Source organism: Chionomys nivalis, chromosome 1 (genome assembly GCF_950005125.1).
Source record: "Chionomys nivalis chromosome 1, mChiNiv1.1, whole genome shotgun sequence".
Classification (NCBI taxonomy): domain Eukaryota; kingdom Metazoa; phylum Chordata; class Mammalia; order Rodentia; family Cricetidae; genus Chionomys; species Chionomys nivalis.
In genome coordinates this window covers 51,149,307-51,176,043 of record NC_080086.1, presented here as the reverse complement: position 1 = coordinate 51,176,043, position 26,737 = coordinate 51,149,307, and the positions used below count along the sequence as shown (strand labels likewise).

Genomic DNA, 26,737 nt, shown 5'->3' with positions numbered 1-26,737 from the left:
GACTCTTCCATGTATGTATGTGCACCATGTGCATTCCTGGTGCCAGCAGTGGTCAGAAGTCAATGTCAGATCTCCTGTAACTGAAGTTATGAATGGTTGTGAGCTATTATGTGTGTGTAGGAACCGAACTTGGGTCCTCTGCAGGAGTAACAACTGCTGTTCACAACTGAACCATCTCTACAGCCTCAAGGACTGATGCTAATAAAAGTTGTTTTCTAGTAGGAATTCTTGTGTTAAAAATGGAGATTTCAGCTGCTCTTATAACAAGAGCATGTGAGATGGATATGTTGATTCACTAACCTTAAAATATATGGAGCCTAGATCTTTTGTTTTTTTGAAGATTTGATTGGAAAGATTACAGAAAGAGTTTGTGTTCTACATTTCAACATGATCTTACTCTAAGACCTTCATCGGGGATTGGCGAGATGGCTCAGTGGTGAAGAACACTTGCTATTCTTGCACAGGACCTGGGTTCTGTTCTCAGCACTCACATCAGGTGGCTCACAGCCACCTGTGACTCCAGTTCCAGGAGTTCTGATGCCCTCTTCTGACCTCCGTGGAGATGTGAACACACATGGTACATAACCAGACAGGCAGGAGTACACATGTACGCACATATAAAACAAATGAAAAGATCCTCATGAGTTCTAATTTCATCATCAATGGAGACTTTTACATACATAAGTTGACCCTGTAAAACTCGGCTTCTTGAAACTATGGGTCATGACCTCAAATGGGGTTGCAAAGATACTGGTAACTGGATAAGGTTTCTAATAGGTAGCAACAAAATTAATTCAAAATTAAATGAGTAATCAATCATTCTGGGGTGTTTCTTGGAGCATTTGCCTGTGCTGCTCACGTAACTTCACTACAGTCTTCTTTCTGAACACACGATATGTGCACTCTGCACTGGGCTTTCTGTCACAAAATGCAACACTAATGAGCAAGCCTGGGTCACCTCCACTCAGATTTGGGAAGACTGGATGCCATCACATATGAACTATTCTGTTCCCGTAGAAGCATAATGTTCAATTATGGAATATCACGACTTTTAACCCTTTCCTACCATCATTCCTCAGCATATAAGTATCAAGTTAGTAGATATTTGGATTGTATTGGATTGGAACGTTTGGTTTGATGGCTAGAGAGAGAGAATTCAGTAGTTAAGAGGATTTGTTGATTTTACAGAGGACCCAGGTTTAATTCCCAGCACTTACATGACAGCTCACAACCATCTATAACTTCAGATCTAGAGGATCCAATGCCCTCCTGTGCTTTGGGAGAATGCTCTTACACACTGTAAAGATTTGTCATTCGTATTGATTTAATAAAATACTCATTGGCCTATTAGCTCAGACTTATTATTAACTGGCTCCTACAACTTTAGTTAACCCATAATTCTTGTCTCTTTAGCCACATGGCTTGGTACCTTTTCTCAGTGCAGCATTCTCATCTTGCTTCCTCTGCATCTGGCTGGTGACTGACTCTCTTCCCAGAAATCCCCTAGTCTGGTTACCCTGCCTATACTTTCTGCCTGGCTACTGGCCAAAGAGCATCTTGTTAAACCAATATGAGTGACAAATCTTTATAGTGTACAAGAGCATTGTCCCACAGCACTCCTCTGACCTCTGTGGACACCAGGCACACATATGATATACACAAAGACAAAACAATGCATACACAGAAATAAAAAAAATGTTTTAGAATGTTTTGTTTTTTAAAACTGCTGTTTGAGCTGCTTGATTGCATTTCACTGGAAAAAAATGAATTTTGACTTGGGATTAAGACAGCATTTCCTACGACTTTGAAATGGTTGTGAAAACACTTTTGCCAGGCTGGAGAGATGGCTCAGCGGTTAAGAGTACTGGTTGCTCTTCCAGAGGTCTTTGAGTTCAATTCCCAGCAACCACATAGTGGTTCACAACCATCTAGAATGAGATCTGGTGCCCTCTTCTGGAGTGCAAGCATACTTGCAGGCAAAACACTATATGTTGGAGGAAGCTGCTAGTTAGTTCCCAGCTGCTCAGCCCCCAAATAATTACACAGAAACCATATTATTTAAATCACTGCTATCTCCATTAATCTGTGTATCGCCACGTGGCAGTGGCTTACCGGCAAAGTTTCAACATGTCTGACTCTGGTGGTGGTTCCATGGTGTCTCTGACTTTGCCCTTCTTTCTCCCAGCATACAGCCTAACTTTCCCTGTCTAGTTCTGTTCTTCCCTGCCATAGGCTCAAAGCAGTTCTTTTTCATTAACCAATAAAAGCAACACATAGACAGAAGGACCTCCCACACCAACTGTATGCATAATAAACAAATAAATCTTAAAAAACAACACTATTTCCATTTTGTAGTACATGTTTATATAAAGTGGCATTCTCAGCATTATTATAAAAACAAATGTCTATCAACTCTGAAACATGTTGAATAAACTCTGTTCTGCAATATCAAATATTCAGCAAAGATATATTCATTTAGATAAAAATTAAGCATTTCCATCTCATTAGTATGTATATTTGCTTTTCTCTTAAATGATATACACACATATGTGCCAAATAATTGTTTTAAGATAAATATTCTTATGATCCATTATCAGTAATTTTTAAATGCACATACTTAGTTTATATTCCTATGTAACCATGTCCACATAAACCTCTGTCAGATCCAAAGGTTCAAGAGTGGAGACAGTTCTAAAACACATGCATTCTCAGAGGAAAGGGTTTCGCTAACAGATACACTCCAGGCATGGTACTTAGCAGAGCCTTTAAAGTGATTACCAAACCACATTTCCCTTATAGCAGACTCTGCCAGGAAGAAGTCTGTAGTGCTTTGCCTGGGGCTAAAGGTGGAAAGGAAGGCGAGAGGAAGGATATCAGATCCTGCCCCTTTCCCTTGCTCTTCCTAGAGGGATCAGAAAACAGCTCAGCAGTCAGGCCATAAGGTACCAAAATGTAGTATATATGGACTTCAAGTCTGTGTCTTTTCCAAGGCAGTCCTCTGGCCTTCATACATACACATGCACAAACACACACAGGTGGATAAAGGGCAGTGATGGTAATGATGGATGGAAAAAAAATCAAAGGCTTTATATAAAATATGTGTTGGGAGACCGATCAGCAGGGAATCCACTTCAAAAGTCTTCTACTTAAATGGTGCTAATTTAGGCAATCACAAAATTAGCATAGTGTGGTAGCAGATCCTCTACCAGACTGGTGTCCCTGTGGAGGGGCTGATGCCCTCTCTGTTCCCACAAAGTAAAATCTCCTCAACACCTTGGCTTCTGTCTGTGCTGGTACCATGAGGCAGAGCTGGAACTTGATCCCCAAGGCCCTAATTTTTAAAAACTACTAAGCCCTTTTCTTTGACGATACTACTATATGTTTTGTGCATATCTTTCTCCAGTCTTAGGAGTCACAGACAAGTCATGTGTAGAGTTACAAGGGGAGGAACGCCTGTTGACAGTGTCTTCCAATCAGTCAGATGCCCTTATCTTCACATAATTTGGTGATGTGCATAACTCTAGCCCAAGACATGGCAATGACCTCTGCAGAATCCATGGATAAAATGATGCAAAACCAAAAAGCTCTGTCTAAGAGCAAGTCAAGAGGATGCTGCTGATAGTAAACTTCAGCTCTGAAGGTCAACCCTTCCAAAGCTCCTCCCCTGACATCCCTGCCAGTCTTCTACAGCCCTGACCTTTTGCATAGCATTTGAAGTACTTAGAGATCAACACACAGCACACATTTCTTTTATCTCAAAACAGAGAAAAGGCCAAAGGACCCTGTTCAGGGTTGTAGCCTTAGGAGAATAAAAACAAGAATATCCCTGAGCTTGTTTACTTTGGCAGATCTGGCAGGAAGAAGACAGACTAGCAAGATGCATGGTGGACTGAACTCGGAAGCTGTTTATTGCTGTGCATGTTTGTCCTTGAATGCACAATGGGAGCAAACGATCCAGGTATGCCTGTGGGAAGGGACCCACTTAGAGAGCACATGGCACTGAACAGCTGCCTTCCTGTTGTGGCAAACTTCTCTCCTCTGTTGTCTACTTGTTGGTATGTCTGCTAGAGAAGGAGCTTGAGGGAGGAACTAGCAATGCACAGTCCTAGAACCCTGCTCTTCCCTTCAGGAAGCAAAGGACTGACGCAGTGCAAGTTTAATGATTCACGATGACTGTCTCAGGAACACCGAAATGTTACTACAGGTTCGACTTTGCAAGTAGATTTCCAGAGGCACCAGATTTATAATTAATCCTCTTCAGCCTTTAAGAGGGCACTAAAGTACAGCTAAGCACAATGCTTCTTAATGATGGTTAAGTGCTCCCCGACCCCACAAAGCGCGACGATTACCCAAGGGCTAGCATAGGTGTCGATGCTAGTACCATCCAGTCAGCATTTGTTGACTCCAGTTGTATGCCTGCTCTTGCACTGGGACGAAACTAAGTTAAAGTGGAAGGACAGCTCTGGCATGCAGGTCACTCACTGGCTTTTGGCATCAATGTTGCTCTCCTTGAGGAACGGAGGCAGGTCAGACCCTTGTCCAGTAAAGTCTAACATCTGGATTTAAGATATTGCTTCTCAGAAAAGGTCACACAGTCATCAAAAGCCCACACCCCCTGCACGCTACCTCCTCGGGTGATTCAACAACAGTTCACTAAAAGCAAGTGTGAGGTCTATATAAGGATGCAAGACATGTTCGGACATCAAATATGGAGGCCAGACCTGTGAGAGATTTTTTTGCTTGGTTTGAAATATGTGAATCTACTTCTAGTCCAGACTTTTGAGGTGGGGAGACACATGTTTAATCTAGGCCACACCTTCTGCTAGAAGTTCATATACGAGCATGGAAGAAGGAAGTTTTTGCTCTTTGCCTTGTGAGCCCGCTCGTTTTTTCACTGGCATTGGAGTCTACTTCTTTGGGATACCAGCATATCCTGAAGACCAGCTGAGACATCTGGCCTTGTGGACTGAGCATATACCAGATTCTTGGATTTTCCATTCACAGCCAGTCATTGTTGGATAGCTGGACTGCAGCCTGGAAGTCATTCCAATAAATCCTCTGCTCGCACGCGCGAGCACACACACACATACACACACACACACACAAACACACACACACACAGAGCAAGAGCGAGAGCGGGGGGGGGAGATTAATTTTATATGTTCTGTTACTCTAGAGAACTCTGACTAATACAGGAGGGAATGAGAAAATAAAGGAAAGGGGGAAACAGGAAGAGAGGGAGGGGGAGGAAAAGAGGAGTAAGGGAAAGTTCAGTAGAGAAGGGAGCAAGTGAGAAAGGAAGAGAGAGAGAGGAGGGGGAGGGAGGAAAGGAGAGAAGGAAAGAGAAAAAGGGGGGTGGAAAAGGGGGAGAGGAGAAAAGAATGAGAAAGGGGAAAGGGGAATCAGTGTCACAGCATGTATGGTGGGAAGTGTTTGGAGACAGTGAACAAACAGGGATCTCTAGTCACCAGGGCTCCCTATCTTCCGAGTCCAAGACAATGGAGAGAGCCAGAGCTTGGAACTCAGCAGTCAGCCTCTTTGGCTGGATGTTTTTAACTCAGCAGACCCCAGGCTGAGAGCAGAGAGCTGCTGGTTTGTAAATGATCACACTGCAGACAGAGGCTTTGTTGACTTAGTCTGAACTGAGGAGAGAAGAGTGGAGTCTGAACCTTGAGGAGGTGGGGGAAAGCCAGAGTCGGGGGAAACCCCAAGCATAGCAGTGTACACCTCTTTTCTGGACACGGTCCACAATGCTGAAGTTCCTGATGAAGGTGGAAAGGACAGGAAAGACGACACACCAGCTAGGGAACTGTATTATTAAAATAATCTTTAAGATTTATTTTTATTTTATGTGCATTGGTGTTTTGCCTATATGTATGTCTATGTACCACACAAGTGTAAAGACCACAGAAGCCAGAAGACACCATCAGATCCCCTTGGAATTGGAGTTACAGAGGGTTGTGAGCTTCTGTGTAGGTGCTAGAAATTGAACCCTGGGCCTCTGGAAGAGCAGCCAGTGTTCTTACCCACTAAGCATCTCTCTAGACCAGAGATGCATCTTGCATCAGGGGATTGCCACAACCTCAAAACTCCTCTTGTTCTGGGAAGGTAAAGTGAGGGCAGACAACATTCCTAACTGCCCTCCACCCCCTTCCAATCTGGAGCAGGAGATTGCTAGGAAGCATATGGGACCTACGCTAGGCAGTGGGAACTAAAGTCTGGATGTAAGTACGGAGGCCATCATGACCTGAGGCCATGGCAGGGCCAAAGGTAGTGGGTAGCTGACCCGTGCCGGGGTGCTTCTACAGCTCAGAGGTAAAAGAGAAAAGGCAGACAGGCACCCCCAAAAGATTTAACACTGGCTGCTCTTTGGACTGGAGAGGGAGGGATAGGGGAAGTGGAAGGATGGGGGGAGGGGAGGAGGTGGAATTTTATAATAATAATAATAATAGAAAAAAATTTAACATTGGAATATTCTACATTTTACATCAGAAGTGACTAAATTATTTGTAGTTTGTAATATAAAATCTCATTCACTTCCTAGCCCCTACCCCTTTAACACACACAATGAGCTCTAGTCTCATAAGCAAGCACAGGACCATGAGCAAGCTGACTTGTTTCTAGTTCTGGGTTGTGCTTGCAGATGTTGATTTCATCAGACATACAGAATAAAGCAAATGATGAGTGACGAATCCTCTTACACATGGCATTGAGTTTGCATGAACGGTACCACAAGGAAAATCGGCTTCAAGTCCATTGTGCTGTTTTCCCTGTCAGATGTCTCTCTTCCTTCCAGGGGGCTCGAGATACTCCTATGACAGGTTCCCTGTGATGAACCAATCACTCCCACCATCCCCATCAACCCTGACTTAGGAAACCTTTGTACTGGAATAGTCTTTGTTCCTTGGGCTTTGGAAAGCAATCTGCTGCCCTGATTAAATGACCTTCAACAGCACAGAACAATCAGGTAGCCTGACCTCCAGATAAGGGACATGCACTGCTATCTTAATAAAAATAAATACATGTATGTGTGGGTTTGTATGCACTCGTGTGCGTGTGCCCACACCCACCACATATGGCGGTCTGGAGGTCACAGGACAACTTGTGGGAGTTGGTTCTCTCCTTCCACCATGTGGGCTTTGGGGATTGAATTTAGGCTTGGTGATGGGCCTTTACCTGCTGAGCCATCTCCCAGGCACATATGCTCCAGCTATTACACTATTTTTTTCAACTTTAGTGGGAAACACACACACACACATATAGTTTAAACTATATATATAGTTTACAAAGATGTCTGGTTATGATGAATGATACAGAAATTCTACTTTTAGAAGAAACACACAGTTCCTGTTCTCTGAAAATTTCAGTTCTAAGTTATCTATGAGATGTCCTGGGTAGGACACAGGAAGGTGAGGCCAGAGAGGCGATTCATGAAGGTGATAATAAGAACTACCGTGGTCTGGGGAGGATTCTGTAAAAGAGTGCTTCCAGAGGTGGAGTCAAAAGTCTATAGGCAGGCAATGCTGAGAAACACGTGCTCCAAGCCAGCCCTCCCGTGCAATCTACACTGGATGGGGAGCTCTGGATTGCCCCAGTGTAGGCTGGGCAAGCTCAGAAGGCAGGTCCTGTTCTGAATTTGCTCGCTGAGGATGCAGAGGTATGAGAGAAACCTGTCTAGGTCCAAACAGTGGGAAACACACTGAAATGAAAAGCGGAACGTTCTAAGGAAGACAGGAAAGCAGCTGATAAATTTAACTCTCAGCAGAGAAGTCCTGTGGCTGCAACGAGCATTCCGGGCAGAGGTCATGGGATCCTCTGGATGCCTCTTCAGCTCCATTTCTCACACAGGGAAAGAAAAACAGAGCTGACGCAGAAGCAGAGGAACTTCCGGCCTCAGAGTCCATGAGCAGCTGCTTCCACGGCAATTTTGGATCATGTGACTCAGTTTCCCTGGGATAGTAATCTTCTACTACTCATCCCCCACCCCTGCTATGAAAGTTGGATTTGCAGAACATCCTCAGCATAATAAAAGAGGTTATTTCTGATGTTAAGTCATGATTCATAGCACGTGGTTCATTGAGACATAATGAGGAGAGGACACATATCCTTAGGCAAGTGTTTAAATAAATGCTATGGGAATTTATTTTTTATTTTTTTTTTAATATTTATTTATTTATTTATTTATTATGTATACAATATTCTGTCTGTGTCTATGCCTGCAGGCCAGAAGAGGGCACCAGACCTCATTACAGATGGTTGTGAGCCACCATGTGGTTGCTGGGAATTGAACTCAGGACCTTTGGAAGAGCAGGCAATGCTCTTAACCACTGAGCCATCTCTCCAGCCCCTGCTATGGGAATTTAAACACACAGTCAGGGAAAAAAGAAAGCAAGAGGAAAGCCTGTCCTCATGTGCTCAAATGCTCTTGCCCCTGCTATTCCTTACGCACTAAGGACCATTCGCGAGATGCTAAAGACAACCACAGCTGAGTTACCAAAAGTTACAAACAAGTCAAATTTGTTTTCATAAATAATAAATAAAAGGCTTTAGTGGTGTCTTCTGAGAGTATCCACCTGGCATGCGTGACTGTGATGCTGTGGCATATAATATTCCTACGTGAACAGAGGGGGGTTTGCAATGAGGCTGCCGCACAGGAGATGGGTGGTAACACAGTGTACTACTGGCCTCAGCCACTTACTGGGCATTTTCACCTTACAGTTCCATCCTCACCGCAGCATGATAAAATCTGTCACTATTGGTCTTGCTTTAGAGATGAGGAAATAAGATATACAGAGGCTTAAAAAAGAAATAAAAATGTGCACACGTTGCTGAGTGTCAGCTACGGCACTCAGACAATTTGACTTCTCTGCAGCCCACACCTTAGCTGGCAAAGGGGCAGATCCTAGTACACTAGTAACACCTGGCAACATGTTGTGAGGGGCTATAAACCCAAGCCCTGCAGAGAGCTGCATCCGGTCCCACCCTCAGTCATCCTCAGGGAACGGACACCGGTCTCATGTTAGTTGTACAAATAAGGAACTTGAGGTGTTTCACAACCTCCTTTTCACTGTTGTCCCTCTTGACGGAACCCTAAATCAGCCCTGAAAACACTTTCAAACCACAGGGAAACCCTGTGCTTATCTGTAGGCTGTACATGTCTGTGCTTCATACACATAAAGATTAAGGGTTGGCCCTGGACCTCCCAAGAACTACATTTTGTTTCATTGAGAATGTGCAGGCGCCGCTGGGTACAGCTTTATGAGAACAGTGTACAGAGGAGAAAATCGTGCGTACATTCATTCCTCATTCATTCATTCCACCCTGCAGCACTGGCCGCATGAAAAGAGGTCAGATAGAGCAGAGAATGAATATGACTGCATGCTTCCACCTGACTCAAGTTCGGGCTCAGGCGGAAGGACTTACACTAGCAGAACCGGAGCGCTGGCTGCAGCTGGAGGAGAGTCTGGTGGGAAGAGGGTGTACAGGTGAAGGGTACACGCACCTTACGTTTTAAAAGTCTAAACTTGGAAAATCTGCATCCTGCCTATTCTACCTCAGTACAACAGAGAAAATTGTCCCCTGGTGTGTGTCAGTCCCCGGTCTTTAAATTGGTCCCTGGCAGACCCAAACCTTGCTGCATATACTGTTATCAATACTGTTACCATGCTGTGCTGGGAAGACCACTTTCTAGTCTCAGTCCCGGGAGATCACACACCCCGTTCTAAGGCTCTCACAGCACAAAAGAGCGCAGAAAGGAGGAATCCCTCAAAATCCCCGCGGGGTGAAGAACTTCCTCAGGCAGGCAGGCTTTAAAAGCAAGTGCTCTGCAGTTTATTAAGTGGCTCCTGGGAAGAGTTCACCAAACAGAAGCAAAGCGGAAGTTCTCCTGGGGATTGGGGGCGGGGTTCTCTCCACATTATCACACCCTGCACCAGCACCGAACGGGGACTCTAGAGCAACACTGTTAGTTTCTTTTTCACATATTCACCACTTTCCCAAGAAGATAAGAAATGGTGTGTGGTTGGGGGTGTCCTTACACCATTTTGCTGTGTTCACAGGCGCCACTCACGCTGCTTACCACCCAGAACCTGGGGCTGTGTTGAGTATGAAAGCGCAGTTGTTAAACTCGATGCAGGCAGCAAGAGCTGAAAAGAAAAGGGAAGTCTGTGCCCGCTCTGCACGGGACACAATCAGTATGCCTATCCAATAGAATTACAAGATATGACAAAAGTTAGGACACATGCTTTTAAACTGTGCCTTGTAGAACATCCAGGACGTGTAAGCCAGCATGGCTACGATGTAGCCTCGAGAGCCTTGTATCTACAGCTAGAAAGGGCACCAAGGGAAAGAAACTTGGTGGAATTTGTTTAGGAATAAACAGAAAATGGGATTAACAAAGTAAATCAGGTTTTGAAAACTGTCTTTAGGGATAGAAAGTGAAAGAACAAGTCTGGGGAAACGGCTAAACCAATCTTATGAAGGTTTGATCCCGGCACTGATACTTTGTTTGTTTGTTTTTCAAGGCTTCTCTGTGTAGCCCTGGCTATCTTGGAACTTGATCTGTAGACCAGTCGACTGGTCTTGAACTCACAGGGATCTGCCTGCTTCTGCCTCCTGAGTGCTGGGATTCAAGGCCTGCGCCACCATGCCTGCCTCATCAGCAGTCATATTTAAAAAGGCAGGTGTCCTGGGGCCCACGTCTTCTCGCAGTAATGGTGAGCTGGGGGATGAAACAACTGGATCTCTGCCAGGTGGCCTAATCTTGGCAAGTTCTAAGTCAATGAAAGACCCTTTGCTTGAGGAATGACATCTAAGGTTAGACTCTGATCTTCACGAGTGCACACACGTGCACAGGAATGCATACTACACAGGAAAAGACAGAGGGAGGAGGAAGGAGAAAGACAGAGACGAACAGACAGACATACACAGAGACACACACCAGTGTCAGAGACTGAGAGAGGTCAAATAGAACTACGGACTTGTTGGGGGGCGGTCTCTTGAACATCAATATCCTACCAAATACAGTGAAGACATGGTCATACTCAGTCTTTACAGTGACCAATGGAGGTAGATGCCACTGTCACACACCAGTTATACAGAAACATAAATGAACAGAGGCGGAATGCGGTTGACACCTAGACGTTTACAAGGCGCAAGGATGAAGGCCTTCTAAAACCTTCACTCTTATCTGCCTCTCTGCGCATCGTTAAAAGATTTCAGTGACAGAGTTTCAGTTAGGGTTAGAGAAAGCCTGCCTCTGGGGTAGATAGAGAAACAGTTGCCATGAAGACAGACCTAAAGGACAACTCCAGGGTGGAGCTCTGAGCAAGGGCTGCCAAAGCAGTAGGAAATTTCATGGTAGGTGATGGAGTCCTATACCCCCGAGTGAGCCAGGATGTCCCTTTCCCCTCTCACCTGTACTGTTTGCACAGTGTAGAGTTTCTTCAGATTCGAGGCACACTCAGCTGCTGTGGCACCAGGGAGTGACCTAACGCCAGCAAAACAACAGAGATGCAAACAAATCCAGTTAGTGATCAGAAGACATGCCCCAATATAGCCGCACAGGTTTGCATCCCACACATCTAAAGCCTCCAAACAGGACATCTGAAGATGCCGGCTAGAATTAAAACTTTGTTGTTGTTGTTGTGAAGGCATGTGTTTGCTTCTTCTCCTAATAGGATTTTTATTCTGTGAAAAAAATTAAGAAAGGTACCGGACACTTTTAAACCACATAGTAAAAGGTATGAAAATATCCTATGACCATGAAGGCATTGTTCAGGACTTCAGATAAAAAAACTGTCTGCTTTGCCAATGGCAATGAGAATGCATCCTTTTCTTCTGGGTGATTGGTTTAAAACCCTATAACCCCCTGGTCGTAAATACCCACACACCCCTAGGAAACAGAGGACTGTTCAGTTATTTTAGAGAATACTATGAACAATCAGCCTTGGCCTCATCCCTGAATTTCTTGCCTAAAATAAAACCAAACACTCAGTAGTTTCCCTTGAGCTCATGCAAGTAGCTCTTGTGAACTGTATGGCCATAATACATTAATCTCTAGTTTCTATATGTTCCACTAGATGGCAACACACTACAGGTTTATACTCTGGGAGAAAAAACATGCACTTAGACTGGCCTTCCAGTACAGTTCCTGGATTGGGGTGTGCCTATCTTTATGCAGTCAGACGTTCTGTTAGCACTACTGTTTCTCTTTCTTCCTGCTGATTTAGCAGTTTGTGCTCAAAGGCACTGGGATCCTTGTCAGCATCAGGGCCAAGATGCTACTTCAGCACACAAACAATGCTCAAAAGCCCGTGTCTGGCTGTGGGTGAGGAATCAAGGGCTACAAAAGGGGAAACACTCTGCTCACAATTGACATAATAGGATCTGGAATCTATAAAAGAACACCCTTCACCAGGCACTGACCCTAGTAATGATCCTAAGAGATACAGTCCCAGGGGTCGTCAATGTGGGATGCTTTCCAGAGACTTGTTATGTGCCGTATCCTAGAGATGTAGAGAAGGTCCACAGCAGCTATGATGCAGAGGTGATGAGATGGCAAAGACCCTGGGGCCAGGGCTCCATTGCCCACATTCTGGACCATAAGGGACCAATGAAAACTTCAGAGCTGAGGGCAATGGCTCAGAGGGGAAGTGCTTGCCCTGTAAATATGAGGACCAGAGTCCAGACCTTCAGCATCCATGTGAAAGCCAGTGGCGGTGACAGACATCTGTAACTCTGGTACTGGGAGAGCGGGGACAAGTGGATCCCAAGGGCTTGATGGTCAGTCATCTTGCTGAAATGGCAAACCCCAGGCTCAGTGAGAGACCACCCTATCTCAAAACATAAGGTAGAGAGCAACAGAGGAAGATATACATCAACCTCTGGCCTTCACACATGCACATGTGGGCTTGCACAATGGTATACACATAGATACAACACACACATACACACACAAATCAAAACATTAAAATGCATTTTTGAACATAGCTCCCTTGTCTAGAGGTCAGTAATGAAGCAACTATGAACTAGTTTAGGGGCAAGGATGTCTTATTACCCATGAGGCAGGTAAATTCTAATAATCAAGTCATGAGTGTATAATTATTTCCTAACTGCAAATTTTATGACTTTATTTTTTACAAAGTAAAACCACGAGCCCAGCTGCGGTGGTGCACACCTTTAATCCCAGCACTTGGGCAGCAGATGCAGGCAGATCTTTGTGAGTTCAAGGCCAGTCTGGTCTACAGAGTGAGTTATAGGACAACCAGGACTACACATAGAAACCCTGTCTTGAAAAACTTAAGAAAAAGAAAGAAAAGCAAAACCACTACCACAAACATAATTGCCTTTTTGTATCAGGTGTCACCTAAGCTGACCTGAGTAAATGGGGACAATGAACACACAGGGACCAGCACACTGGTGAGAACAGCAGTGGCCTGGACCTCAAAGAAACCCACCAGGCAGCATGGATGGTCTGGACTGTGGTCACTACAGCATCTACTTGGACAAAGATAAATATGCTACATAAAGCAGGTTATTGCACCCACAGATTACAAAGACATTAAGGGAAAAAAAACTGAAAGAACTCAAAGTCTTTTTTTTTTTTTTGCCAGGCATGGACTATTTGAAAGTCTATTGCTTTTATATGAAAATCAACTGGCACTTAATCCAACTAGGTTTTCTTTCTTTGTGCAGCCTGGATGACTGCTCTCTCAAGTACATCCAGCAAATTTATTCCCAGATCCTACAAGCACGTTAGACAGGACTCCTTCCAGAGTTGCACTTAGGAAGCGAGCAGGTGAGAGCCTAAGGTAGGGAATGAATTCTACAGCTTTTTACTCTGCAGAATAAAATTATATGCTTGAAATTCTCACTGGTTTTCAAAGCTACTCTTCAATTTAAAATAGCTTAGAATATTATGTGAGTATTCACTTCGGACATTATCATGTCAAATTGTACAAATCAAACATGCAGGTGGTAGCTACCATTTAACTTTCAAAAGTCACTGTTGGTCTCTGGGGCTCTTTTACAATCCTTGTTTCTAGTCTGGTCTCCTCTTGATACTCCGGGAAAAGAGACAATTATACAAGTCACTTAAGGTCTCTGTTTCTCTGTCCAAGCAGAAGATGCTGAGTTTCCAGAGCTCAGGAGAAGCATCTGGAAGGAGGCAATTAGGCTGTACTCACCAGTGGGAGACAGCAGGGTGGGCAGCCAGTGTGAGGTGACTCCTGCTGCTGAGTGATTCAGTCCTGCGGGGGCCCTATAGCTTACAGTGGTGCTTACGGTGAGCACTCTGGGGCTCAGGGAGGCATGGCAACTATCCCAAGGATGCAAACATTTAACAAAACCAGGTGATGTGCTTCTGATGGCTGCTCCTCATCCCACATCACAGAGCTGCCAGGTCACATCACAGCAATTACAAAGCCTGGGTTTCATACATGCCAAACATGTGCTCTACAACTGAGCTGCACCTAGCTCCACAATTCCTTTTCAGTGTATACACTGTGTGTGCATGGGTGTACCAGGGTATCTCCATGAATCACCCTCCACCGTAGTTTTGAAGGCAGGGTCTCTCACTAAACCTGGAGTTCATAAACTGACTAGGCTGGCTGATCAGCAAGTGTCTGGGATCCTCCTGTGTTCAGTGTGCTGTACTGGGTTGGCACACCTGGACCAGCACCCAACTCCTCACGCCTGTATAGCAAGCACTAACTCTCACCCACACATGCATTTCTAAAAGAAAACAAAAAGCTACCTTTTTTCTGTTTGCATGTGTGATATGTGTGTGTGCACGCATGTGCTACGCTCACCCATATGTGCACGCATAGAGGTCAGAAGTTGATGTCAGATGTCTTCCTCTATATTTCTCCACTTTTCTTTATTTATTTTTCTGAAACAGGGTCCTTCACTGAACTTGGAGATTGCTGTTGGGGCTACATTAGGTGGTCAGCAAATCTCCAGAGTTCTCCTGTCTCAGTTCCCCAGTGCTGGTGGGGGGTTAGCAGCAGGGCTTACAAGCACACTGTGCCTGGCGTTCACACGGGTGTTGAAGATCTAAGCTCAGATCCTCATGGTGCACAGCAAGCGCTTTAGCCTCTGAGCCAGCCCCTCGGCCCTATTCAGCGTCATTTCCTAAGGGATCTCGGTGTGTTCTCAACACGGCCATTACTTTTGCTTAATCTTATTTTTAATTCAAAAGTATGTCTGTGTGAATTAGAAGACATGGTTTAAAGCAGTCTTTCCCACGAAGCGGGGTAGGAAAGGTCCTCATGACACTCAACAGGAACATCCATGGCCATAGCCATCCTCTGATAGGCTAACAGCTACATACCAATGCATCAGGGCTAGGAGGACATGTCAGGCTCCACAGGAACTCAGTGTGGTAGTTACAATGAAAACTATCCCTGTTTGAAGAAATGTACCTAACTGGTGGCACTCTTTGGGGGTGGGGTGAGGGGACCTTGAGGAGGTAGATCCTTGCTGGATAGAAGCACATCACTGGGGGTGGGCTTAGAAAGCTTATTGCCTTGTCCATCTTCCTGTTCTCTCTGTTCCCTGTGTGCAGATGGAATGGGATCGGCAAGCTTTTTACTCCTGTGGCCATGTAATGCCTTTCCCTGCTGTGATGGACTCTAGCTTCCCAGGAACCCTAAGCAAAAAATAAACCCCTTCTCCCCCAGGTTACACTTGATCATGGTGTTTGACCTCAGCAACTGTAAAGCAGACAGTCAGGTTCCCAGTTACTTCACGAAGGAACGTGTGGTTCTCATCTGATGGGTCTCATCTAGCTGCTGGGTGGTTTTCTAAGTATCTGTCTTGCATACTAATACAACAGCACTGTCAGGGCTGGGTTAGCTCGGTTGGTCAGTGCAGGTTTGCTGTTCTAGTCACCAAACTTGCTCCCAACAGTCACTAAAACAACTGCTGTGTCTCAACCTCACCTTTGAACCTAAGGCTTCCTTAACAAGCAAGATTGAGCCACAGTCACAGAGCCCATTTTAGAAGGGCAAAGCAGCCAAGGTTTTCAAGTGACCTGCCTTGTAAGCAGGTCAACGTGCACTGGATTTGCTGATTCAAGGTGTCTCATCTGCTGTCATCTATTGTGACTGCTTTTTTCCCCTTCATTACTGAGGACTGAACCCAGAGCCTCACACATACTCGGCAACTGGGTTACATCCTCAGCACTGTTCCGTTTGTCAATGCAGACTGAGTTAGGCTACTGCCACATAAGCAACTGAAGGGCAAAGATGTATATTAGCTTTCAAATAAGACATTCTTACCCAAACCAACCACATATGCAACATCCATCTTTATTGTACCTTTTATCTACCAATATCAACGATCCCTTTCTCTATACAGAATACTATAATACTACTAATCGAAGCCCTCTGCCTGCAGACTAGGGTGTTCATCTGGAACAGCAGTGACCCAGATGATCAACGGCAACACTGGGAGGCATTTTGTGTTGCTATAAATAAACAGGTGAACCTCCCATAATGCACAAGACACAATGCCCCACAATCTAGAAGTTTCTGGCTCAAAATACATAGTGTAGAAAGGCCTGATGTAGATATGGAAGAGTCTTGGAGAATTTAAGATTTAATCACACTACAAAGATTCATTACTACCTCTTTTGGAGCTGAGGACAGGGATGATCATTCTAGGCAAAGCCCTTGTCCCGTGGCAAATATGTTTTACATATGGCACCTCTGTTTTCTGAATCCCCCATCCTGAATCCCCAAGTTCCTGGAAGCACAGGAACAAAGTAGAGACCTGTTTTATTTTCCCAGGAGAGAAGAGGGGAAAGAAACCTGACAAGGGAGTACGGTTGTCAACAGTGGTCATTCCCAGCAGACCACAGATGTGGGTCATCACACAACCTAAGATCAGGCCTGTATTCCAGTTCTCTGGAATCTACAGGATAGAGAGATAATGCCCTTGGAATCGGACTCCACGTTTTGAATTGTTCTATCCAAGTTCTATCTGTTTGCCCTATGTAACAGTTGTGATGCAATCCCAGCCCCCTTTATTGATCATGTATGAGCACTGATTCGTAACGCAATACTGCTAGATTGGCATCACGACCTACACTTACGAAGCAGAAAACAGATTCTGCATGCTCGTTTTGAAGCAGCAGATCTGGATTCTTCATCTGCTGTCTCTAAAGCCACAGCCTTCTTGACTTCCTCCTAGGACGACACTATTTCTCAATAGAGACTGAGACATCACTGTCAGCATGGCGACCCACAGAGCAGGTGTTGTGGCAAATCCCTCGCTCCTCCTACATAACTACTCCTGCCTATTCTCCGTCCTTTGCTGCACTGAAGCAGCCAACGTACAGATCGATGCCTGGCAATACAAGTAGCATAGCTTTGGGGGAAGAACATTCTAGATCATTGCTAAGGGACGGGCATAGGAGGAAGACAACACGCCCAACAAAGGCCCAGAGAGGAAAATTATAGAGACTAATTACCCCCCATAATCAACAGCTCCCAGGTCGAGCCCAGTTCTGCCACTAGCCTCATCCTCCACTTTTCCCCTCTAGAAATAGCCTGTACCTACTGCTTTTCTGCCTGCATACACGAGTTAGTGCTGGTGGAAGTCTCTTACACAGTGTGTCTAAAATGCATCTAATCAGCAGTAGTTAACCGATGTCACCCTCTGAAGAGATGGAGACAGACATGATGAGAAAGTCACCCGTTCAGATATACCAAGAAAAAACAGGAAAAAGGCCACACAAATAGCGGAGAGCCTCTTGTGTCCGCCGGCAGTGAGGACACCCACCAGACTCTCCCAGTCTTAGGCTGCAGCCATAGCTGTCCCCTTGTGAACTTAGTTAATTAAGAAACTACTGGTTAAGGCAGAAGGGACCTGGGGCCTGCCAAGTCAATGATTAATGTGAAGATGTCAGAGAGCTGTTTGTGTTACTTAAGACCAAATTTCAAGCTCCCTTTTTCTATTACTCCTGTGTCTCTGATTTAGCAGGATAACACAGAGGGATCTTAAGATTGTGTTTTATAAAACTGGTGAAAGCCTTTTTTCACTTGGTGTCAGGAAGATGCAGGGAACTCAGTAATACTGGATCAGCTGTTCTACTTAAATGGGTCCCAGGCACCAGAGCACCACTGGCACACAAGATTTTAATAAGCTACTTACAAACCACATTTACTCACTAAAACAGATGCCTGGGACTCTTCACAAGAATACGCTCTCCTCACTGACATCTCCAATGTCTGAAATCGTGTTGTCCTCTTTATTTCTTTACGAGTTACATGTGCCAGTCACTGAGGAGATGACATGTCTTCTGTACATGCACGTCACGCTCCGCCTCCACTTTGCAGATAAGATCACTAAGGCTGGGCTGGTAAAGGAGCTCACTAAATGACACACAGCTGGCAGTGGCCGAACTGAGACTTAAGCCACAGCTGGCTGACATCTTGAGTCTTGAAGAAGCCACCTTGCATCAGCACGGGCCCAGCTGCCACATCTTGCATTCCTGACCTGGACATCCCAAACGAAAACTCTCCGTGAAGGTGCACTGTGGTGATACTTTGTGCTGTAACAAGTAAAGCTTTTCTGAAGATCGGAGTGCAGAGCCAGTCACACTAGTTAGCCATAGAGGCCAGCCAGTGGTGGCATACACTTTTAATCTCTGCACTCAGGAGACAGAGGCAGACAGATCTCTGTGAGTACAAGGCCACCCTGGGCTACAGAGATTGAATCAGTCTAAAAGAGGAACAGAGCTCACACCTTTTATGCTAGCACTAGGGAAGTGGAGACAGGAGTGAAATGGCTGGCCAGAGACAGGGTTCAGTGCATTCAGTCTGAGGATTTGTAGAGCTAGGATCTTGCCCATTTTGGTTTAAGGATTCGGAAGAGGTAAAAGGTCTCTTTAATGGCTGGCTCCTTTACTTCTCTGATCTTTTAGCATTTACCCCAATTTCTGACTCCGGGTTTTTATTATTAAGACCAACTGGAATAGAGCTACAGTGCACCTTTAAAGATATGGCCACAGCAGGTGGAGCTTGGAGCCAGTTCCTACTGACTTACCCATGGCCTTGGCGCCACTTCTCAGCCATCTAGATACTCAGTGAAGCGTCCCACAAGGCAAATGTGCCGCCAAGGTTTCCCATACTCTACATGCACCTTGGTGACCTGAGTCCACAAGCAGCAGTTCCAGGGAGCTTGTTAGAGGTAGGTACAGTCTAGGTCCCAGACATGCTAAGTCACTGGGGTTTCCAATACTCCTTTCAAGTCATGCTGGCCATTATCATCTGAATAAACCATCACAAAAGATTCAAACACATTGTATGGTAATAAAGTTGAGTGAGTAGCAGCGTCATGAGCAAAATGTAAAAATCACTTACAGAGTCCTCAGCACCACCCAAAGACATCACCAAGGCAACGAGGTCAATGATTATGAAGGATGGTCCTGTCTGGGAGCTTAGATGTGGGTGGGGTTTCAGACTCGGTTCTCTTTATTCTCTGCATTAACCGCCCCCCCGTGTGTATGTGTGTGCACGTATGCCTGTGACATGCATGAGATGAGTACAGATTCAAATGTGAGATGGTTACATGTTGGTATCTGTTTGGGCTTTGCGTCCCACTCTGAAGCTAGCTGGCCTGAAAGTTTCTGGGGATTCTTCTGTCTCTGCCGGTCTCCTAGCTCCCCATGTGAGCACCTGGATCACAGAGACATGTTCTTATGGCTGGCATGAAGTGAGTTCTGGAGATTCAAACTCAGGGCCTCATGCTTGTACAGCAATTGTTTTATCCAATGAATTAGCCTCCAGCTATCTCTGCAAATGTTAATGCAGGGGGTCCTTGGCTTAATTATCTCCCATGACAGCAGGCCTCAGTTTCCCCATCTTTGAAGTTAAATGGCTGAAATTAAGAAATTACCTCTAAACCCATGCCATTGCATGACAGGAGACATGAGGGAATGAAGTCCTGTTCCCAGGGATCAGTGGTCAGGGGCTCACATCACCAGTGGCCACCCAGTACTCTATTCCAGTCCCGTGTCTCTCCTGCACTGCTACGTGACCTCGGGCAGGACACGTCTCTGGACCTCGGCATTTTCATCTGTAAGATGTCACTGGGACATCGAATGCAGTATCATGAGGATTTCCCACTTAATACAGCACTTGGGTCACTGTTTAACATACAGGAGTACTATGTATGTCATATTAACAGGCTAAGACAGGGAAAGACAGTTTAGAGCTTTGTATAGTACGATGTCTCCAATTATATGCCCACTGCACATACACTTGGTGAAAAACATGGCTGATGACAATATTCCACGTCCTGCAGGAGATTATTTCATTTTAGAACAAATCTGAAGGGGGAAGGCTTCAAAGCCGGGGCGCGCCGCCGAAATCCACCCTTCCCAAGCAATTTCCATCAACATCAGGCTCAGCTGTCAGAAAACACACCCAGGCCCAGCACCATGATTAAGTACGCCCCTCGTACATCATTCACCCCATTAAAGATGAATTCATTGTAATCACTTTTAGATAGATCTGTGGCTTGCGGCTACATCAGTTTTCTGTTTGAGAGTCACACATAAAAAGGGGCTGAGCTTGTTGACAGCAATGCATCTGCTGAAACTGTCCACGCAAGCCCAGCATTCTACATGTTTATCTGGCTTTGATTTCTCCTTTCCTCCAAATGCTGTCACTCCTGTTCTACAGTAGCCATGGGGATCTTTTCATCTCGACTTACAATTAATCCTTTGAGGCCAGAAGTCAGGTGCAGACAATACAAGTTCACGGACCCCGCTAGGACTGACTGACTCCTGAGACATCTTCACGCAGCATCGCTACTCTTGCCCGCTGCCTCGGGTTTAAGAATAAGTCAATAGCATCTAGAATATGCAAAGTGGGAAGACAGGTTTTTTTGTTTGTTTGTTTGTTTTTGTTTTTTTAATGAACCGTCACTACCAGCCAAGGATGAGTAACTTTTCAAAGTGAGGATGAAGCTCATATTGAAGGCTCTGGGCTATTATGCAAGAAGTATCCACTTGTCCACATGTGGAGAAGCCATGCATCCCCTAGGGAAAGACATTGACTGCCAGACAGATCAATACCAAAACCTTCTACAAAAATAAAACCCACAGCCACTCAGAGAGTCTGTGGAGATATAAGAACAAGAAGGGGAAAGGAGGAGTAACTCAATGTGAGTCACTCTCTTCCTGTGTCCTCTCCTGACCTCATCCATACAAGTCACTCAATGAAGAGAGATTATGTGGGGGTCTCCTTTTCAAGCCTGGCACCACCTCCGTGTGTCAGATTCATGGTGATGGTCCACACCATGAGAAGGCATCAGGACGCGTCACACACTCTAAGGCAGGTTCCTTAGAATGCCATCCTCCTGAACACTCACTCATGCTCCCGATGTAGGTGGCATGTGAGGTGGCCCACTAGGGGGACGGCCACACTGTGGCCATGGCTTCATTCTCATCTATCAGTGATTCCCTTCAATGTGTTCAGTTCAGAGAATCAATGCATAGAGAAGTGACATTCCAGTTTAGAAACAGGGACCATTTGTGACAAGTTCATCATCTTATGTACCTAGAGGTCGTACTGAGTGGTCCTGGGCAGGGTGGAAACTAATATTTTAACAGCCCAGGCTGGGGATTCTGATGTGAGTGAGAGGATTCTACCTTTAGACACACAAATTTGGTGCAGCTAAGCTGGACAGGGTGGTAGATGTAGATAATGGTTCATGTTTGTGATCAAAACAGAAGCTCAGGGCTGAAGAGACTGCTCAGTAGTTAAGAGTAATGGCTGTTCTTCCAGAGGTCCTGGGTTCAAGTCCCAGCACTCACATTGCAGCTTTAACCTCTTGTGGCCTCTGTGGGCACCAGACACGCATGTGTTCTACAGACATACATGTATTAAGTAAAAGGCTCATATACACAACAACAGCAACAGCGGCAATAATAATAAAGCAACAACAATAAGTCCACAAATATACAACACCTGCTATGTCCCAGGCACTCCCTTTGGTCACAGACCTGAAGATATTAGCATATCACCATCAAGAATAAGAGACAAAAGATAAACTAACCATAATAAGATGCTTGCCTAGAAAGAAATGCTGTGGAGGAAACAAAGAGTAACAGAATCTGTAAGCACCATGACTCAGGAACACTGTGTCAGCCAGGACCTCTAGGTAGACCAGGAGTCATCCTGCATCCCAAACAGCTGGAACCTAAGAGACAAAGGTCATTAGCAGTGAAGTCCCTAGCAAGACAAGCACCAGAAGTTTGCTGTTACTGGGAGGCGGGGGAAATAAATGGCAGTACTTTGGAATTGGAGAAGGTGATGGCCAGGCCAAAAGGAGAGTTTTGAACTTAAAACAGCAAAACACAAATTGGTACCATAACCTGTAAGTAAGATTTTTCTTAAAAACATGTAATTTTTTTTTCAAATCTGGCTCATGTATAAAGCCAGGTGTGGTGGCTCATGCCTGAAATTCCAGCACTCCAGAGGGTTAGGCAGGAGCTACAGATTACCAGGGCCAGCAGAAAGAGTGAGTGAGGGGTGATGTCTTAGACTTTAGTAAGTTTGCTAAGGGTCATTAAGACTACAAAATTATAGCTATGGATAGAACAGGGTACTTATAAAAAAAGATTTAAGGACCAGACAGAAGACAACACTGAGATGCCGATAGTAGTATGGGGATGTGAAGCAATACAGGGGAGCAGAGGAGGAAGCCGCTGGAGAGAAATCAGCTCCATTTGGAGTAATCAAGAGAGCATCCAGACTGTGGACCTCCTGGTTCTTGGCTGTACGTGTCCAGACTTGAAAAGATAACTAAGGGTTAGAGACAGACGTGAAAGAGTGCAATGAGCCACCCTAGGAAAGCACAGTTGCTGTGGTAAGAATTCGATGCCACCGTGAACACTACGCCAGGTCTAGAAGCCAAGAAGTGAGCGACAGAATCAGAGCTATGCCCTCATAGGCTCACATTCTAGAGAGAGACCAGCCAGTGGTGAAGATTATAAAGACAAAATGTAACACACCAGGGACACACATGGGGAGGCATGTGTGCCCTTCCACATCAGTGGTCAGGGAAGGTTTCACCCAGAAGGTGACACAGGAGCAGAAACTGGAAGGACACCAAGAGCAGACTTGGGAAGGTAGTCCAGTCAGCGACAGCAGCAGGACAGCAGCAACACTGGCAAAGGCCCATGCTTGGGATATCAGAGAAAGAGCGAGGCAGCCAAGGAGTGCAGGGCAGAGGCAGGAGGGAGGGCAGCCGGGCAGTAAGAGTGCTCAGTGGGAGCTGAAGAGCGTAGTCTCCCAGTTACTCTTCAGTTTCTATGCTGGGCAAGGATGGTGAGAGCGCCTCCAGGATTCGGGGGCTGAGAAGTTGGAAGGACAGAGATGGCATTAACTGTTAACTGCTCATATCTACGCTCAGAGGACCCCAGGGGACGGCTGTGCGAGCAGTTGAGAAGGTGGCATGGTGCATGGGAAGTGGAGACGGGTTGCAGGCTCTATCTGTGGTGTTCTGTCATCTGCCCCAGCAGGAGCTGCAAGCCTGCCTCGAGCCTGGGTGGCAACCCTCCCTGCGCAGGACAGGCCCGAGGGTCGGGTCCTGTGAGAAACACAAGGAAGGAGGTCGCCATACAATGGCCAGGAAACACAGACACTAGTGGGAGTGAAGGCAAGAACAGAGGGGACAGAGGATCTAAACACCCACTGAAGGGCAAGAAGTCTCTTCATTGGGTGTCCTGGCCCACATACTTACATCTTTAGTCACATAGCCCACTGGTTTTCAACCAAGTAAGGACTTCATGCATATAACTTCTGAAGGGTCCTCCAATTTGCCTAGTGAGGAAATGAACGTAGGATGTTGGCTTCCTAATACTGAATTCATATCAGGTGTCCTGCAGACCGTGATGCATGTGTATGCATATAGAGGCCAGGGGTCAATGCCAGGTGTCCTTCCTCAGTAATGCTGTCTGCCTTGGACTTTCCCAGACAGGGTCTCTCACTAGGCTGGAGCATAAACCAAGTGAGGATAGTCTGGCTGGCCAGTGAGCACTAGTGATCCAATGGTCTCTGCCTCCCCAGTGCTGCACGAGTACTTGTCAGACTATGAGCACTGCATGAGTACTTGTGAGGGTTGCACCACTATGCCTGGGGAGCGGCAGGGGAATGCAGGACCTCCCGTGCATCTTACCAGCCCAGCTAGCTCCTCTGCCCCATCAGTTGACACATAGCTCACAATAGCCCTGTGTGACAACTGCCACAGTCGTACTTCCTTAACAATGGAGTGCAGCTAGGTGAGCCTGGGCGAGGTGATGGTGGGAATTGCTAGGAGGTAGATGCCAGAAGAAAGCTCCAGGTGGCAGGGCCTTTGGATGCTGTGCATCTCCAGACTGGGGGAAGGCTGGGTTTCCTGCGGGCCTCTCACCCCACTCTACAATGTCACTTCCCTGAGGGAAAATCCCAGCTTCTAGAACTTGAGATTTTCACAGCCCTGAGTGTGCCTGCGGGTGAGTGGAGCATCTATAAATACATAGAGTCTCAGAGAAGTAAAATAAAGTTCAATAAAAATTATGAGATGACGGATTAGGCATAATGTTGAAACTAGTTATAATTTCTAAATGAATGCGGCGTCTCTATTAAAGGTTCAGGCACTACAGAAAGAACACATTTCATTTATTGACTTTTTAGAGGGGGGAAAGTGCAAATCAATATAAGACATAATTTGTGCTTTTATTAGAGCTACCTATTCTTAGGGCTATTCTCTCTCTGCCCCAGGGCTAGGAATTGAACCCAGGGCCTGGTTCGTGATGCACATGTGCCCCACCACCAAGATACACCACCAGCCTACATATTCTTGTGTTAAAAGACATTAGATGTTTTTGTATAGCACATTTGGGAATACAGCATTGATACCTTAGACTAGCCCTAAAATGTGCCACTCTAAGTAGACTAAATCTACTGAAGATGGAGTTCTCTCCATCCTGGTCATCTTTCTCCTGGTCAGCCAGTCTGAAGTTTGGACCACAGGCCCAGGTAACAACTGCACTGTAAGAGCACTCATTTGCAAACAAAGACATGACTTCACTTTGCTAGTGACTGCTAAACCCCCAAGTCACTCTTGTTATGACAGTAAAATGCTGGAATCTCAGAATGAAAGTGAAAATGTTTTGCAAACGAGACTCACCCCCCCACCCCCAACTTTTCTGGGTCCCAGGAAAACAAACTGGCTCTAGGTGTCAATTCTTTGAGGTAGGTGTTAATCCATTAGGAAAAGAAATGTCTTCACTTAAAACAGCAGTACCAGTTAAAAAGAAACTGGCTGACATTTGGTGCTAAGCTGAAAAAAAATTAATTAAAAAAATATCAGTGTAGACTGTAAGACGAAGTCTCTCCGGAAACTGTCACATACATTTCCTCCTAACTCTGAAACTATGGTAGACACAGTTTTTACCAAAACTTCCCACACACTTTTGGAAACAACTTGAGCTATCATTACTCACACAGATGACAGGTGTTAAGCTGACAGGATATCCACGCATCTATCCACGCAACAAGACGAGGTATCCTACCACCACTCAGGCACAGTACTAGGTGCGGGACTCTGCATACATTAAAAGTCTGCCCCTGCTCTGTGCATCTCGCTCAGGGCAAGCAATGAAGGACTGGGAACAAACTGAAAATAAGTTTGAAGAACTTATTTTTACGCTGGAAGACCACGATGGCGTTGAACACTGTTAAGAAAAACAAGGCAGGATGGAGACCCAGGATGGTAAGAGAAGTTTCTATTTTAGACAGGGATGCCGCTGAGGCCTCTCGGAGGCTAGGGTACCTGAGCTGTCCCCCCACAAACCTGTCCTTAATCACTGAAGCCCCTGCCCACTCCAGACCCCCTGCCTGGGCCAGAGGCGCAGGTGCCCGCAGCGAGGTCCCAGCCCGGCCCTCATGACTTTTGACTGCAGTCGCCGCAAAGGTCGCAGCAAGCCCAGCGCCCCGGGGGACACGCGGGGCAGCCTCTCCCGGTCCGCCGCGACTCTGGGCCAGGCTGGCTGGATACTATCCGGGACGTGCGAAACTCTGGCTGCGCCCGCGCGAGACCCCCCCGGCAGCAGCGCGCGTGGGGCGAGGACGCGGTCGAGACAAAGCGGCGGGGCGCGGCCCTCACCTGTCCAGCCAGAAGGTCCAGGGCGAGTGCAGCGGGACGCCGCCCGCCTCGGGCTGCAGAGCCGACAGCGGCAGGCCGAGAGGCTCGCCAGCCCCGGGGGGCGCGGCGGCCGGGGGCAGCGCCATGTTCTCCACCGGCCAGGCCGCGGACGCGAGGACCCGAGAGCCTGCTAGTCTCCCGGCGCCAGCCCCGCCCCGCCCCGCGCCCCGCCCCGCCCCGGCCGGCCTCGGCCGTGCCCCAGCCCAACAAAGGCCAGCCCGCCCGGGCCGAGCAGGGGACCCGAGGGAGAAGGGCAGAAGAACAGTCACCCGGCTGGCCGCACAGCTGGGACCAAGGGCAGATGGAAGGTCTGGTCAATGGATCAGCGCGGATAGAGTCTCAGAGTCCAACAGTGCGAACGAGGAAGGAGAGCGGGCTTGACATACCAACAATCTGAAGGCTGGATGGATGGGAAGGCTGGCAGATGGCTAGAGGAGGCACGGACGGATGGAAGGGCAGATGGAAGCACAGTTGGAAATGGCAGATAGATGGAGAGAGGACCAATGACCGAACAGATAAAGAGGCTCCAACGTCT

At 46.3% G+C, this 26,737-nt stretch overlaps 1 protein-coding gene across 1 annotated transcript in view; it reads right to left on the bottom strand.

Annotated features, from left to right (window-relative positions):
* Eif4e3 (eukaryotic translation initiation factor 4E family member 3) overlaps positions 1–26,362 on the bottom strand; it is a 42,832-nt gene extending 16,470 nt beyond the window's left edge. Inside the window, exons 1-2 of the mRNA XM_057790981.1 lie at positions 26,164–26,362; positions 11,416–11,488 (exon numbers count right to left, since the gene is read on the bottom strand). Coding sequence (XP_057646964.1) covers positions 11,416–11,488; positions 26,164–26,288 — 198 coding nt within the window. The 5' untranslated portion in view covers positions 26,289–26,362. The remainder of the gene's footprint in view (positions 1–11,415; positions 11,489–26,163) is intronic.
* Between the last annotated feature and the right edge of the window lie 375 nt (positions 26,363–26,737).